Source organism: Bubalus bubalis, chromosome 5 (assembly GCF_019923935.1).
Source record: "Bubalus bubalis isolate 160015118507 breed Murrah chromosome 5, NDDB_SH_1, whole genome shotgun sequence".
Classification (NCBI taxonomy): Eukaryota; Metazoa; Chordata; class Mammalia; order Artiodactyla; family Bovidae; genus Bubalus; species Bubalus bubalis.
Genome location: NC_059161.1, coordinates 123,177,088 through 123,195,191, shown reverse-complemented (window position 1 = coordinate 123,195,191; position 18,104 = coordinate 123,177,088). Strand labels below are relative to the sequence as shown.

The 18,104-nt window shown below is 41.2% G+C and overlaps 1 protein-coding gene across 1 annotated transcript; it reads left to right on the top strand.

The window, feature by feature from the left end:
* The first annotated feature begins 518 nt into the window (after nucleotides 1-518).
* LOC102413749 (eukaryotic translation initiation factor 1-like) lies at nucleotides 519-1,078 on the top strand. The gene has a single exon (XM_044942559.2). It carries the CDS (start codon nucleotides 543-545, stop codon nucleotides 882-884), a length of 342 nt encoding a protein of 113 aa, XP_044798494.1. The 5' UTR covers nucleotides 519-542; the 3' UTR covers nucleotides 885-1,078.
* Nucleotides 1,079-18,104: the final 17,026 nt, after the last annotated feature.

Below are 18,104 nucleotides of genomic sequence, written 5' to 3'. Positions count from 1 at the left end.
AAAAGCCTTCCTCGGTGATCAATGCAAAGAAATAGAGGAAAGCAATACTCTGGAATGTGAAATCAAATGGGCCTTAGGAAGCATCACTATGAACAAAGCTAGTGGAGGTGATGGAATAACAGTTGAGCTATTTCAAATCCAAAAGATGATGCTGTGAAAGTGCTGCACTCAGTATGGCAACAAATTTGGAAAACTCAGCAGTGGTCACAGGACTGGAAAAGGTCAGTTTTCATTCCAATCCCCAAGAAAGGTAATGCCAAAGTATGCTCAAACTACCACACAATTGCACTCATCTCAACACACTAGCAAAGTAATGCTCAAAATTCTCCAAGCCAGGCTTCAGCAGTATGTGAACCCTGAACTTCCAGATGTTCAAACTGGATTTAGAAAAGGCAGAGGGCCCAGTCACTGAGCCGCCGCCGAGGACTCAGCAGCCTCCCCCTTGAGCCCCCTGGCTTCCCGACGCTCCATCCCCCCTGCCCGCCTTCTCCCGCCACCACCTTCAGCAGGCCGTTTCCACCGAGGAAAAGGAATCCTATCGTATGTCCGCTATCCAGAACCTCCACTCTTTCGACCCCTTTGCTGATGCAAGTAAGGGTGATGATCTGCTTCCTGCTGGCACTGAGGATTATATCCATATAAGAATTCAACAGAGAAACAGCAGGAAGACCCTTACTACTGTCCAAGGGATCACTGATGATTACGATAAAAAGAAACTAGTGAAGGCGTTTAAGAAGAAATTTGCCTGCAATGGTACTGTAATTGAACATCCAGAATATGGAGAAGTAATTCAGCTACAGGGTGACCAGCGCAAGAACATATGCCAGTTCCTGGTAGAGATTGGACTGGCTAAGGACGACCAGCTGAAGGTTCATGGGTTTTAAGTGCTTTTGGCTCACTGAAGCTTAAGTGAGGCTTTCCTTGCAATGAGTAGAATTTCCCTTCTGTCCCTTGTCACAAGTTTAAAAACCTCACAGCTTGTATAATGTAACCATTTGGGGTCTGCTTTTAACTTGGACTAGTGTAACTCCTTCATGCAATAAACTGAAAAGAGCCATGCAAAAAAAAAAAAAAAAAAGAAAAAGAAAAGAAAAGGCAGAGGAACCAGAGATCAAACTGCCAACATCCATTGGCTCATCAAAAAAGCAAGAGAATTCTAGAAAAATATCTACTTCTGCTTTATTGACTGACTACTCCAAAGCCTTTGACTTTGTGGATCACAACAAACTGTGGAAAATTATTAAAGAGATGGGAATACCAGACAACCTGACCTGCCTCTTGAGAAATCTGTATGCAGGTCAAGAAGCAATAGTTAGAACTGGAAATGGAACAACAGACTCGTTCCAAAATGAGATAGGAGTATGTCAAGGCTGTATATCGTCACTCTGCTTATTTAACTTATATGCAGAGTACATCATGAGAAATGCCAGGCTGGATGAAGCACAAACTGGAATCCAGATTGCAGGGAGAAATATCAATAACCTCAGATATGCAGATGACACCATCCTTATGGCAGAAAGTGAAATAGGACTAAAGAACCTCTTGATGAAAATGAAAGAGGAGAGTGAAAAAGTTGGCTTAAAACTCAACATTCAGAAAACTAAGATCATGGTATTTGGTCCCATCACATCATGGAAATAGATGGGGAAACAGTGACAGACTTTATTTTCTTGGGCTCCAAAATCATTGCAAATGGTGACTGCAGCCATGAAATTAAAAGACGCTTACCCTTGGAAGAAAAGTTTGACTAATCTAGACAGCATATTAAAAAACAGAAACATTATTTTGGCAACAAAGGTCCATCTAGTCAAAGTTATGGTTTTTCCAGTAGTCATGTATGGATGTGAGAGTTAGATTGTGAAGAAAGCTGAGCACCGAAGAATGATGCTTTTGAACTGTGGTGTTGGAGAAGACTCTTGAGAGTCCCTTGGACTGCAAGGAGATCTAACCAGTCCATCCTAAAGGAGATCAGTCCTGGGTGTTCATTGGAAGGACTGATGTTGAAGCTGAAACTGCAATACTTTGGCCACCTCATGTGAAGAGTTGACTCACTGGAGAATACCCTAATGCTGGGAAGGATTGAGGGCAGGAGGAGAAGGGGATGACAGAGGATGAGATGGCTGGATGGCATTACCGACTCGATGGACATGGGTTTGGGTAGATTCTGGGAGTTGGTGATGGACAGGGAGGCCTGGTGTTCTGTGATTCATGGGGTTGCAAAGAGTCGGGCATGACTGAGCGACTGAACTGAACTAAACTGAATTGATGTTAAAGCTGAAACTGCAATACTTTGGCCACCTGATGCGAAGAACTGACTCATTTGAAAAGACCCTAATGCTGGGAAAGATTGAAGGTGGGAGAAGAAGGGGATGACAGAGGATGAGATGGTTGGATGGCATCACTGACTCAATGGACATGAGTTTGAGTGAGTTCCGAGTTGGTGATGGACAGGGAAGCCTGGCATGCTTCAGTCCATGGGTTTGCAAAGAGTTGGACTCGACTGAGCGACTGAACTGAACTGATCCTGTTTTCACATCCTGAACTTCCTTTCTCAAGGCTCACAGTATGGAGTAGCTACAGTCTGATGGCTGCTAGATGGCAGGTATTCTTTTCTTCCTGAATTCCCTCAGGGCTCACCGGCTTAATTGCTGATGACTGTGACAGCCTTGTTTACTGATATGGCAGGAAATATTTCATTCCTCACTACTGTCTTCTTCTGATGTTCCACTTCTTGCTATCACTTGCTCCTCTTGTTTATCTCTGTAAATAGTACTCCCTTCCACCCAGTTATCCAGTCAAAAGCCTTTACAATATCTTCTGACTATCCTGTATGCTCACACAAGGCTCAGTCAGTTCCAAATCCAGTGAATTCTACTTATCAAACATCTTTCTATCATCACAATAAGATCAGAGAGAAAATTTTAGTGCTACTTGACTTAATATGGTTCCAGCCCAAAGCGAAGTAATCATGTTCATGCTAACTTGGGCTGCTTCACTGCAGATTCATGGATACCTTATTATTAACATTTGCCTTGGGTTGTGTTGTAGCAGTCTGAGTCAGAAAGACTCAGATTTTCTGAAAAAGAATTTCCAGACACAGAATATTTCAGAAGGGGTGAATTTATTAAGAGCAATGAGCAGAGGTAATGAAGACACTGCAAATGCAGTGGACCAACCTTCTGACAGACCAGGGAGAGTTGACAGTTTTTGTGGGTTGGTGGTGGTGGTGGTGTAGTTGCTAAGTCATGTTTGACTCTTGCAACTCCATGGACTGTAGTCTGCCAGGCTCCTCTGTCCATGGGATTATCCAGGCAAGTATACTGGAGTGGATTGCCATTTCCTTCTCCAGGGGATCTTCCCGACCCAAGAATCAAACCCAGTTCTCCTGCAATGCAGGCATATTCTTTACCAACTGAGCTACAGGGGAAGTCTTTTTGTGGGTTAGTAGCCAATTTTTATAGCCTCAAGGCAAAGAAAATTCCTGCTTCAAGGTTGGCATTAGGTGATTGGTTAGGGTACTGTAGGGTGACTATTGGGGTGGGCATTTTTGCCTAATTTGGGGCCAGGAAACCTGCTGGTGATGATCAGGGAGGGGGGGGGGTTGGCAATGCTTACAAGGGGCTCAGTCAGTGCTGTAGGTGACACTTGGTTCTTGGCTTTGCCTCAGTGGCCTTGGTGAAAGGCCTCACACCTGTGGCCCTGGGCCAGGACTCCACAGGCTGGTTTCTGGAGAAAGAAGTTCCAAGGTACAAGTGTACACACAAGTTTATTACAGCATTCTTTTAGAACTACACTCCATAAGTGTGCGACAGAAGCCTGATTGTTGAGAGGTTCATGTTCAATCATGATAGACAGTTCTTAAGTCATTTCGTGGGCAGATGGAATGGCTCTTCAGAAATGTCTGGAATTAAACCATAGTGGGAACCTTTGTAACTACACATTGATTAGTCAATAGATACAGGTTTCCCCTCACTAGATGGGTGTAACTTTGGGGATATATTTCCCCTTGTGAAGTGAAGTGAAATTCGCTCAGTTGTGTCCAACTATTTGCAACCCCCATGGACTATACAGTCCATGGAATTCTCCAGGCCAGAATACTGGAGTGGGTAGCCTTTCCCTTCTTCAGGGGATCCTCCCAACCCAGGGATCAAACCCAGGTCTCCCGCATTGCAGGCAGATTCTTTACCAGCTGAGCCACAAGGAAAGCCCAAGAATACTGGAGTGGGTAGCCTATCCCGTCTCCAGTGGATCTTCCTGACCCAGGAATTGAACCAGGGTCTCCTGCATTGCAGGTGGATTCTTTACCAACTGAGCTATCAATAGTTCCCCTTGACCTAGGTCAATTCTAATGGAGGCTATAAGCTATCACTTGCCACAACTCACAGCATTTGGGAATTGCTATTTTGGCCCTGAAAGGGAGATCTAGGTGGCACATCACACCTATCAGAGCTTCCATTACAGTCCACCACTTGTGCCACACAGATCCACTTGATTTGTAAGAATTCTTCTTACCAGGGAATAGCTCCTTTAGGGAGAACTTATAAGAGAGAGTTAGAGTGGGGTCTAGTGGGATCTAGTGTGATCTAGTGTGATCTAGTGTGACACACAGATCCCTCCATTGTAGCTCGTCTCAGGGTTGCAAATGTTACTCACCATCTCTCTCCTGCACAATTCATTTTAGGCATCTCTCAACCTTCTGGTCTGGGCTGCATATGAGGAGGAATGATACAGACCCAATCCCTGAGGCATCAGGGGTCCTACTCACCATGCTCTTTTCAGGTCCTGGCAAATTCTCATGTCTCTCTATAGTCAAAATCATGCCAGGGCAAACTAAGAGATGTCCCAATGGAACACTGATAGCAGAGAAAAATGATGTAAACACACTGGGAAGATCAGCTCTACCTACTGCTGCTTATTAGGGTCTGTTAATCTAAATTGGTGACTACCTTCCCTGCCTACTAGCCTCTTAGTCCAGAAATCTGATGTGAATTAGGGGTAGGCATAACTTTACGTTTGAGTTTCTCCCGGTGTCTCCTGGTAGAAATGTTTCCATTCTGTATACCACGACTTATATACTCACAGATCCTTGATTTGAAGTGAGAGAAAGAACAAAGTTCCCAAATGGGGAACTGAGAATTTGATAAATCGAGCCATTTCAACTTCTGCCATTTTGTTCTCAGGGTAAATACCTGTGGGCGAACAAAGCACGATATACTGGTCATTGATTTGGAATATAAACTACATCCTGAAAAAAGTTTCCCATTTTGGCAGAATATCATCTCCTAATTGGAGTCTCAACTGCAGTTTCACAAAACTGTTCCACTGCCCTTGGGACTGGCACCTTCTGGGTAGCAGAGTGGGTGATAGAACTAGGGCGTCCCATGGTCATGAATTCACTGCTAGGCTTCTTTTCTTTCTATGTGTGTCTCTTGGTTCAATGAAATGTTATCAAGAATCCAGTATTTGGCTGACCATCCATTCTCAATGCCTTCAGATAGTTGAGGGTTGATTGAGGACATGAAGGTAAGAAAGAGAAATCCTTAACCCAGAATACAAGTTAACTTTATTCAAGGTGTCCCCTACTCCTCTAGAAATGAAAGGGATCTAATCTAATCAATTTGTCATCAAAGTACTGGTTGGTCTCCTTGAGGAAAAGTGCCATGTTGGTGACACACTGCTTATCTCTATTGCTTGCAGTTTAGACATTTGGCAGCAATGACAGCTAGTTCAGAGGTAGTGGGTGGGATCCCACACCATTGGACCTGTACCTAGTCTCAATCCCTGCCTCCAGTTGGAAGCCAATTTTGCTTACACTGGAGAGGCTGGTGACAGAGAATGGTGGGCATTAACTCTAAGTCAGTTGGTTACTTTGTTGTTTAGTGCCTCATCTATCCTGTTTGGTGTCTAGTGGGTGATAAAAATGATACAAAGACCTTCACAACTCATGCCACTCCCATAAGTGCCTCCTGCCCAGTCCTCCTATTCATCTATCATCTATTCTTTCTGTGTTTAGGCCCAGACTAACAGCTCAGTTGGGAAGGAATCTGCCTGCAATGCAGGAGACTGGGTTCAATTCCTGGGTTGGGAAGATCTCCTGGAGAAGCAAATGGCAACCCGCTCCAGTATTCTTGTCTGGAGAAACCCATGGACAGAGGAGCCTGGCAGGCTGCTGTCCATGGGGTCACAAAAGTCGGACATGACTTAGTGACTAAATCACCAACAAGCTAAGCCATTTGAAAACCTCTGTAATTCATATACAATGTATCTTATGCAGGCTACTTTTCTTTCCACACAAAGTGGATGATCAGGTGTCATGCCTGAATCTCTGCCCATTTAGAGAATTTCCTTGAGGCCAGCCAGTGTGGGCCAATAGTTCAGTAACAGTCAGTCTGTGGTTTGTACACATATTTGAGTCATTCCACATGTGAACCTAGCTCAGTAATCTTCTTCCACTGTTTTCCAGTCATGACAGATACCTGGGGGCAGGGGGGCAGAGTGCTTGGTGTGAAGGGAAATGAGGTGTAATAATTGGTAGATGACTGGGGCTTTGAACCACACTCTTAACATAACTTATATGTGTCCTCTGTCTCTGTCTGTGCTTGTCCCTTTCTTCAGAATTCTTGATCCTCAGAAACTGTGTAAGACAAATGTTTCTTGTTTTAAGCTGCTAAATACTGGAGTGATAGTTTTGCAGCAATAGATAACTCCACATCTCTACCAATACATCCTTTTTCTTTTTGGTAACAGTCACCCTAACAGGTGTGATATCCATTTGCAGCTCCCTGATGATTAGTGATGTTGAGCATGTTTTCATATACCTACTAGCCATTTGTGCGCCTTCTTTGGAAGAATGTCTATTCAGATCCTTTGTACATTTTAAATTAATGTATTTTATTTTGAGCAGCACTGGATCTTCATTACTGCACATGGGCTTTCTCTAGTTTTGAGTGAGCAGGGGTTACTATCTAGCTGAGCAAGGGCTTTTCATCATGGTGGCTTCTCTTGTTGCAGGGCATGGGCTCTAGGGCACACAGGCTTGGTGGTTGTGGTACTCAGGCTTAGAGCACGATAGTGGTGTGGTACATGGACTCTATAGCAAGTGGGCTTTAGTAGTTGTGGTGCACAGGCTTAGTTGCCCCATGGCATGTGGAATCCTCCTGGACCACGGAGTGAACCTGTGACCCCTGTATTGGCAGGCAGATTCTTAACCACTGGACCACTAGGCAAGCCCCCTTTGCATGTTTTTAATTTGGATTTTTTTTTGTTTTAAATATTATTGGTTGCACAAAATCCTCACATTTTCAATATGGTTGCTGTATTTTTCAGCTCCAGATTTTCTGCTTGGTTCCCATTTATAATTTCTATCTCCTGCCCTTAACTTGTTCATATGCAGTTTTCCTGATAGCGTTTAGCTCTTTCTCCATGTTTTCCTTTAGCTCTTTCAGCATTTTTAAGGAAGTTATTTTAAAGTCCTTGTCTAGTATGTCTGATGCTTGTGTTTACAGGGGATGATTTCTGCTACCATTTTCTTTCTTTGATTGTGCCATGTTTTTCTGTTTCTTTGTAGAACTTGTTTTGTTGAAAATTGGGCATTTGAAGAAACAGCCACATCTTTAAATCTTTATGCATTGGCTTTCTGCTGGTGATGTCCTTCACTAGTTAGAGTGTGTGTTTTGAGCCTTAAAACCAGCTCAAGGGGAAGCTTAAGTTCAGGTCATTCCTGAGAATGTATCCTTTGTGGGTCTTCATATGGCTTTATCAATCCCCTGTATACACTGTGGAAAATTCTGAAAGAGATGGAAATACCAGACCACCTGACCTGCCTCTTGAGAAATTTGTATGCAGGTCAGGAAGCAACAGTTAGAACTGGACATGGAACAACAGACTGGTTCCAAACAGGAAAAAGAGTACATCAAGGCTGTATATTGTCACCCTGCTTATTTAACTTATATGCAGAGTACAGCATGAGAAACGCTGGGCTGGAAGAAGCACAAGCTGGAATCAAGATTGCCAGGAGAAATATCAATAACCTCAGATATGCAGATGACACCAACTTTATGGCAGAAAGAGAAGAGGAACTAAAAGCCTCTTGATGAAAGTGAAAGTGGAGAGTGAAAAAGTTGGCTTAAAGCTCAACATTCAGAAAACGAAGATCATGGCATCCGGTCCCATCACCTCATGGGAAATAGAAGGGAAAACAGTGGAAACAGTGTCAGACTTTATTTTTGGGGGCTCCAAAATCACTGCAGATGGTGACTGCAGCCATGAAATTAAAAGACGCTTACTCCTTGGAAGGAAAGTTATGACCAACCTAGATAGCATATTCAAAAGCAGAGACATTACTTTGCCAACAAAGGTTCATCTAGTCAAGGCTATGGTTTTTCCTGTGGTCATGTATGGATGTGAGAGTTGGACTGTGAAGAAGGCTGAGCACCAAAGAATTGATGCTTTTGAACTGTGGTGTTGGAGAAGACTGTTGAGAGTCCCTTGGACTGCAAGGAGAGCCAACCAGTCCATTCTGAAGGAGATCAGCCCTGGGATTTCTTTGGAAGGAATGATGCTACAGCTGAAACTCCAGTCCTTTGGCCACCTCATGCGAAGAGTTGACTCATTGGAAAAGACTCTGATGCTGGGAGGGATTGGGGGCAGGAGGAGAAGGGGACGACAGAGGATGAGATGGCTGGATGGCATCACTGACTCAATGGACATGAGTCTGGGTGAACTCTGGGAGTTGGCGATGAACAGGGAGGCCTGGTGTACTGAGATTCCTGGGGTCGCAGAGAGTTGGACACGACTGAGCGACTGAACTGAACTGTATACACTGCTGCTTTTAAATTTTTTAATTTTGCCAAGAGTCTCACCACAGCTTCCCCTCAGAACTTTGGGTTGGCCTATTATATTTCTCCACCAGTGATCTCTGCCTCATACATCTATAGATCTGTGGGCCTCCTGAGCTTCTATAACCATTGTCCATCACTTTTAGTTTCTTTTTTCTCAGTTTGAGATCTGAGTTATACTCTTTTTCCTGCCTCAAGATCTTTGGTGAATCAGAGACCAGTACTTCAGGCAGCCCCCAGACCAGTTCAGTTCAGTTCAGTTCAGTCACTTACTCATGTCCGACTCTTTGTGACCCCATGAATCACAGCATGCCAGGCCTCCCTGTCCATCACCAACTCCCAGAGTTCACTCAAACTCATGTCCATCGAGTCAGTGATGCCATCCAGCCATCTCATCCTCTGTCATCCCCTTCTCCTCCTGCTCCCAGTCCCTCCCAGCATCAGGGTCTTTTCCAATGAGTCAACTCTTTGCATGAGGTGGCCAAAGTACTGGAGTTTCAGCTTTAGCATCAGTCCTTTCAATGAACACCCAGGACTGATCTTTTTTAGGATGGGCTGGTTGGACCTCCTTGCAGTCCAAGGGACTCTCATGAGTCTTCTCCAACACCACAGTTCAAAAGCATCAATTCTTTGGCACTCAGCTTTCTTCACAGTCTAATTCTCACATCCATACATGACCACTGGAAAAACCATAGCCTTGACTAGACGGACCTTTGTTGGCAAAGTAATGTCTCTGCTTTTCAATATGCTGTCTAGGTTGGTCATAAGCTGGAAGCACAAGCCGGAATCAAGATTGCCAGGAGAAATATCAATAACCTCAGATATGCAGATAACACCACCCTTATGGCAGAAAGTGAAGAGAAACTAAAAAGCCTCTTGATGAAAGTGAAAGAGGAGAGTGAAAAATTTGGCTTAAAGCTCAACATTCAGAAAACGAAGATCATGGCATCCGGTCCCATCACCTCATGGGAAATAGAAGGGAAAACAGTGGAAACAGTGTCAGACTTTATTTTTGGGGGCTCCAAAATCACTGCAGATGGTGACTGCAGCCATGAAATTAAAAGACGCTTACTCCTTGGAAGGAAAGTTATGACCAACCTAGATAGCATATTCAAAAGCAGAGACATTACTTTGCCAACAAAGGTTCATCTAGTCAAGGCTATGGTTTTTCCTGTGGTCATGTATGGATGTGAGAGTTGGACTGTGAAGAAGGCTGAGCACCAAAGAATTGATGCTTTTGAACTGTGGTGTTGGAGAAGACTGTTGAGAGTCCCTTGGACTGCAAGGAGAGCCAACCAGTCCATTCTGAAGGAGATCAGCCCTGGGATTTCTTTGGAAGGAATGATGCTACAGCTGAAACTCCAGTCCTTTGGCCACCTCATGCGAAGAGTTGACTCATTGGAAAAGACTCTGATGCTGGGAGGGATTGGGGGCAGGAGGAGAAGGGGACGACAGAGGATGAGATGGCTGGATGGCATCACTGACTCAATGGACGTGAGTCTGGGTGAACTCCGGGAGTTGGTGATGGACAGGGAGGCCTGGCGTGCTGTGATTCATGGGATCACAAAGAGTCGGACATGACTGAGCGACTGAACTGAGGTTGGTCATAACTTTTCTTCCAAGGAGTAAGGGTCTTTTAATTTCATGGCTGCAGTCACCATGCAGTGATTTTGGAGTCCCCCAAAATAAATTCTGACACTGTTTCCACTTTTTCCCCATCTATTTCCCATGAAGTGATGGGACCAGATGCCATGATCTTAGTTTTCTGAATGTTGAGCTTTAAGGTAACTTTTTCACTCTCCACTTTCACTTTCATCAAGAGGCTTTTTAGTTCCTCTTCACTTTCTGCCATAAGGGTGGTGTCATCTGCATATCTGAGGTTATTGATATTTCTCCTGGCAATCTTGATTCCAGCTTGTGCTTCTTCCAGCCCAGCGTTTCTCATGCTGTACTCTGCATATAAGTTAAATAAGCAGGGTGACAATATACAGCCTTGACGTACTCGTTTTCCTATTTGGAACCATTCTGTTGTTCCATGTCCAGTTCTAACTATTGCCTCCTGACCTGCATATAGGTTTCTCAAGAGGCAGGTCAGGTGGTCTGGTATTCACATCTCTTTAAGAATCTTCCAAAGTTTATTGTGATCCACACATTCAAAGGCTTTGAGCATTCAAAGTAGAAATAGATGTTTTTCTGGAACTCTCTCGCTTTTTCGATGATCCAGACCAGTTAGAACATTGCAAATAAGGTCTTCTTGTCTCTTTCCTGTTCTGCTGAAGGGATTGGAGTCTGGGATGTGGCTTCCCTCAGGTTATCACTGTGCTACCCTGGGGAAAGGATGGAGTAAATGTGAGTAAAAGTTTCTTAACCTTTTGAAAGTGCTTTTTTTCTTGATTGGTGTTCTCTTGGTTGCTGCAGTCCTTTGATTGTTTTCCAGATCTCTTGTGAAATTATTTTATCCGGCCTCTGTAGTTTTTTTTTTTTCTTCTTGGAATATCTGTTAAATCTTTTGTTTTTAATTTTTATTTTTTAGAAATTAATTTATTTTAATTAGAGGCTAATTACTTTACAATATTGTATTGGTTTTGCCATACATCAACATGAATCCGCCATGGGTGAAATTAATGTTACCATTGGGGAATGAGTGCTCTGTGTTTCCTAGTTTGCCATCTTTCTCCTTCTTATTTCATATATTTTGAAAGTCTCTTATTCGATGTGTAAATGTTTGTAATTATTAGATAGTCTTGCTATATTGAAACTTTTATTAATATAAAATGTTTTATTTTGTCTCTTGTAAAGTTTTTGATTTCGAGTCTATTATGTCTGTTACTGGTATAGCCAACCCAGACCCCATTTGCATTAAATATCTTTTTCCATCTTTTTGCTTTTAATCTATTCATGTCTTTGGCTCTGAAGTGACTACTATAAATATATTAACCCACTGCCTTTTTACCCTTGTGCCTTTTGCACATTCCTACTATAGTTTGTCTGTGCTTCTTTGTCTCCTGGAAGGCATTTTGCAGGTGAAAAAAAAAGTAGAAAAAGCTTGTAAGACTGATTGACTTTGTTTTACAAATCTGAAGTCTATAGGGATAACTAAAAGGTCTCAGGAAGAAGAAATGAGAGAAGAGGAAAGACTTTGAGTGTTTGAGATGGGTAGAAAATGGGGGACGTTTTGTGGCTTATGGAGGGGAAGGATCCAGTAGGTCCTGGGGAAACAACAGACCCATAACAGAGTGGCTGCATAAAGAGCAGATCAGTCAGACTGGGAGCTCCGGATTCTAGCGTCTGATGTGGTGGTGACTGGCAAAGTGGTAGTAACCAAATGCTTACAGGACCAGTACTAACAGATAAGGACAATCAGCTATCTTGTTTTTATCCCGTCACTGTGGCATTGCCTATGCCCATGAGATCTGGAAGTTCAGGTAGGGAAGGATTATAGTAATAATCCCCTAAACTAACTGACTTGTGATTGACTGCCAACCTAGAGGAACAGGGAACTTAAAATTATGTTCATCTGTATAAAATAAAGATGTGAGACCACACCTGCATCTGTTTTGTGCCCATCTTTTAAATTTCATCTGTGTATGCAGATTGCTTGGGCTTTGCAGGTTGCTCCTGCCAATGCAGAAGCTGCGGGTTCCATCCCTGGGTCGGGAAGATTCCCTGGAGGAGGGCATGGCAACCCATTCTAGTATTCTTGACTGGAGAATCCCATGGACAGAGGAGGCTGGTGGGCTACAGTCTGTGGGGTTGCAGGGAGTCAGAAATGACTGATCATGCATGCATGCAAGTATGTAGATTGCTTATCTTGGTAGTTATTATGTGCTCAGTAAACAGCTGCTGGATTAGCAAGTTTATTTTAAAGCTCTTGATAATGATGCCAATTCTGTGTCTTTAGCACCCATCTAGTATGAATTATTTTATAATTCCACCATCAAATAATACATTTCCATTGAACTGCATTCTCACTAGCTTGACAATAAGAACACTAATTTTGGGCCATTTGAAAATATAAGTTGATATTTCATTTTAACTTGTATGTCTTCTAATTTCCAGTGGGTTTGTATAATTTTTCATACATTTATTACTCATGTGGCTTTTTTTTCTTAAAAATGATATGGTCTGGATTTTACATGTTTCTATTAACTTATTTTACTATCTTTTTGGTAGGTATTTATGACAGAATTCTATGTATTAAAAGTACACTTTGAAAATTGTTTATTTTGTCATTTGTTCTTTCATTTCTGACACCTTATAATATTTTAAAATTTTACATATACCTTGACTAAAACTTTGAATACAGAAAATTACAAAGAACAAAGTGAAAATCACTTAAAAGTCCACCATTAAAAGTTGTTTTTATCATTTCGGTGAATGTTTTTCTAGCTTGCTCTGATAAATTGCTAGAATTTTGCCAAACATAGGCTTTAAATGAGTTATCATTCAGCTTGTTGTTCGTTGTTGTTCAGTCCCTAAGTCATGTCTGACTCTTTGCAACCTCATGGACTGCAGCATGCAAGGCTTTCCTGTCCTTCACTATCTCCTTGAATTTGCCCAAACTCATGTCCATTGGATCGGTGATGGCATCTGATCATTTCATCTTCTGTCACCCCCTTCTCCTACCCTCAGTCTTTTCTAGCATCAGGGTCTTTTCCAATGAGTTGACTCTTCCCATCAGGTGGCCAAAGTATTGGAGCTTGAGCTTGAGCTTCAGCATCAGTCCTTCCAATGAATATTCAGGACTGATTTCCTTTAGAATTGACTGGTTTGATCTCCTTGCTGTCCAAGGGACTTTTAAGATCTTGAGAATTATTCAACTTCAACTTATCTGTCTTTAAATTTCTGGCATTTGCTTTACTATTCAGAATATTTTTAATTCCAAGGTTTTCACAATGAGGTACCATTTCATGCCAGTCAGAATGGCTGCTATTCAAAAGTCTACAAGCAATAAATGCTGGAGAGGTTGTGGAGAAAAGGGAACCCTCTTACACCGTTGGTGGGAATGCAAACTAGTATAGCGACTATGGAGAACAGTGCGGAGATTCCTTAAAAAACTGGAAATATAACTGCCATACGACCCAGCAATCCCACTGCTGGGCATACACACTGAGGAAACCAGAATTGAAAGAGACACATGTATCCCAATGTTCCTTGCAGCACTGTTTATAATAGCCAGGACATGGAAACAACCTAGATGTCCATCAACAGACGAATGGATAGGAAAGCTGTGGTACATATGCACAACGGAGTATTACTCAGCCATTAAAAAGAATACATTTGAATCAGTTCTAATGAGGTGGGTGAAACTGGAGCCTATTATACAGAGTGAAGTAAACCTGAAAGAAAAACACCAATACAGTATACTAACACATATATATGGAATTTAGAAAGATGGTAACAATAACCCTGTATGCAAGACAGCAAAAGAGACACAAATGTACAGAACAGTCTTTTGGACTCTGTGGGAAAGGGAGAGGGTGGGATGATTTGGGAGAATGGCATTGAAACATATATAATATCATATAAGAAACGAATCGCCAGTCCGGGTTCGATGCAGGATACAGGATGCTTGGGGCTGGTGCACTGGGGTGACCCAGAGGGATGGTATGGGGAGGGAGGTGGGAGGGGGGTTCAGGATGGGGAGCACGTGTACACCCGTGGAAGATTCATGTTGATGTATGGCAAAACCAATACAATATTGTAAAGTAAAAAAATAAAAATACTTCTGTTATTTTTAAAAAATTCCACGGTTTTGTAGCATTTTCTATTGAAAATTGTGGTTTATTGATTCCATTTAAGTTTATTAGACTCTTTTTCTGGTTTAGGGTATGGAGTTACAAAGATGGAGAAGCTCTATACAGTCAGCAAAAACAAAACAGGGAGCTGACTGTGGCTCAGATCATGAACTCCTTATTGCCAAATTCAGACTTAAATTGAAGAAAGTGGGGAAAACTACTAGACCATCAGGTATGACCTAAATCAAATCCCTTATGATTATACAGTGGAGTGAGAAATAGATTTAAGGGACTAGATCTGATACAGTGCCTGATGAACTATGGACGGAGGTTCGTGACATTGTACAGGAAACAGGGATCAAGACCATCCCCATGGAAAAGAAATGCAAAAAAGCAAAATGGCTGTCTGAGGAGGCCTTACAAATAGCTGTGAAAAGAAGAGAAGTTAAAAGCAAAGGAGAAAAGGAAAGATATAAACATCTGAATGCAGAGTTCCAAAGAATAGCAAGGAGAGATAAGAAAGCCTTCTTCAATGATCAATGCAAAGAAATAGAGGGAAACAATGGAATGGGAAAGGCTAGAGATCTCTTCAAGAAAATTAGATTGCTTCCATGTCCTGGCTATTATAAACAGTGCTGCAATGAACATTGGGGTACACGTGTCTCTTTCAATTCTGGTTTCCTCGGTGTGTATGCCCAGCAGTAAGAGGGATGGTATGGGGAGGGAGGAGGGAGGGAGTTTCAGGATGGGGAACATGTGTATACGTGTGGCGGATTCGTGTTGATGTATGGCAAAAACAATACAATATTGTAAAGTAATAAAAAAATTTTTAAAAAGCGAAAAAAATAAAATGCAAAAAAAAAAAAAAAAAAAGGAAAAAGAAAATTAGAGATACCAAGGGAATATTTCATGCAAAGATGGGCTTGATAAAGGACAGAAATGATATGGACCTAACAGAAGCAGAAGATATTAAGAAGAGGTGGCTAGAATACACAGAAGAACTACACAAAAAAGATATTTATGACCCAGATAATCACGATGGTGTGATCATTCACCTAGAGCCAGACATCTGGAATGTGAAGTCAAGTGGGCCTTAGGAAGCATCACTATGAACAAAGCTAGTGGATTCCTCTGATAATGAGTGATGTTGAGCATCTTTTCATGTGTTTGTTAGCCATCTGTATGTCTTCTTTGGAGAAATGTTTATTTAGTTCTTTGGCCCATTTTTTGATTGGGTCATTTATTTTTCTGAAATTGAGCTGCAGGAGTTGCTTGTATATTTTTGAGATTAGTTGTTTGTCGGTTGCTTCATTTGCTATTATTTTCTCCCATTCTGAAGGCTGTCTTTTCACCTTGCTTATAGTTTCCTTTGTTGTGCAGAAGCTTTTAAGTTTAATTAGGTCCCATTTGTTTATTTTTGCTTTTATTTCTAATATTCTGGGAGGTGGGTCATAGAGGATCCTGCTGTGATGTATGTCGGAGAGTGTTTTGCCTATGTTCTCCTCTAGGAGTTTTATAGTTTCTGGTCTTATGCTTAGATCTTTAATCCATTTTGAATTTACTTTTGTGTATGGTGTTAGAAATTGTTCTAGTTTCATTCTTTTACAAGTGGTTGACCAGTTTCCCCAGCACCACTTGTTAAAGAGATTGTCTTTAATCCATTGTGTATTCTTGCTTCCTTTGTCAAAGATAAGGTGTCCATAGGTGCGTGGATTTATGTCTGGGCTTTCTATTTTGTTCCATTGATCTATATTTCTGTCTTTGTGCCAGTACCATACTGTCTTGATAACTGTGGCTTTGTAGTAGAGCCTGAAGTCAGGCAGGTTGATTCCTCCAGTTCCATTCTTCTTTCTCAAGATTGCTTTGGCTATTCGAGGTTTTTTGTATTTCCATACAAATTGTGAAATTATTTGTTCTAGCTCTGTGAAAAATACCATTGGTAGCTTGATAGGGATTGCATTGAATCTATAGTTTGCTTTGGTAATTCTTAAAGAGACTATCAGAACACCTGACCTGCCTCCTGAGAAACCTGTATGCAGGTCAAGGAGCAACAGCTAGAACCAGACATGGAACAACAGACTGGTTCCAAATAGGAAAAGGAGTACATCAAGGCTGTATATTGTCATCCTGCTTATTTAACTTATATGCAGAGTACATCATGTGAAATACTGGGCTGGATGAAGTACAAGCTGGAATCAAGATTGCCGGGAGAAGTATCAATAACTTCAGATATACAGATGACACCACACTTATGGCAGAAAGCGAAGAGGAATTAAAGAGCCTCTTGATGAAGATGAAAGAGGAGAGTGAAAAAACTGGCATAAAAATCAACATTCAAAAAACTAAGATCATGGCATCCATTCCCATTACTTCATATAATTTGCAAAGTCCAAGTTTTTCACGTCTTCATTCTGTCTTATTCCTTTTTTGCTATTACAAATGAAATTGTTTTCTTAGTTTCTGTCTTGGATAGTTCATTATCAGTGTATTGAAATGCAACTGATTTTTGCTTATTGAATTTGTATCCAGCAATGTTACTGCATTTGTTTATTAGTTCTCACAGTTTCTTTTTTTTTTATTGTGAAGTCTTTAGGGTCTTCTACAAATAAAATCATAGTCATTGAAATCATACTAGTTTTTTTCTGCAAGCACAGTGAAATAGAACTATAAATCAATAATATGAGGAAAACTGGAAAATTCATAAATATGTGGAAATTTAACCAAATACTCTTGAACAACCAGTGGGCCAAAAAATAAATCAAAAAGGAAATTAGTTAATATCTTGAGACAAACAAAAATGAAAGTGCAAGGTATCTAAACTATGGTATGCAGCAAAGTAGTACTAAGAGGGAAATTTATAGTAATAAGTGCCTTCACTAAAAAGAAGAAATATCTCAAATTAAAAAAAGTTTAAAAACAAAATAAAATTAAAAAAAAAAAAGAGTCTTCTCCAAAAAAAAAAAAAAAAAGAAAAAAAATCTTAACTTCACACTTCAAGAAACTAGAAAAAGAAGAAACTGAGCCTAAATTAACAGGAGGAAGGAAACATTAAAGATTAGAGCAGAAATAAATGAACTAGCAGACACAGTTTAAAAAACCCAAAACTAAGTAATGTTTTGGAAAAAAATAAAACCGATATTTTTTCACTAATGCAAAAAAGAGGAGACAAATAAATGAAATTAGAAGCGAAAGAGAAGAGACATTACCACTCATGCCAGAGAAATTAAAAAGCTCATAGGACACTACTATGAACAATTATACATCAACTAATTGGGTAACCTATAAGATATAAATTCCTAGAATCTGGAAGAAATAAAAAAAATTCTGAACAGACCAATAATGAGGAAGTAAATTAAATCATTAATTTAAAACCTCCCAACAAAGAAAATGGTGCATGTGCCCTCAGTTGTGTCCAACTCTTTGCAACCCCATGGACCCCTCTGTCCATGGAATTTCCCAGGCAAGAATACTGGAGCGGGTTGCCCTTTTCCACTCCAGGGAATTTTCCTGACCCAGGGATTGAATTTGC

Coding starts and splice junctions, on each gene's coding strand:
- LOC102413749 (XM_044942559.2), top strand. CDS start 543: ATGTCCGCTATCCAGAACCTCCACTCTTTCGACCCCTTTGCTGATGCA.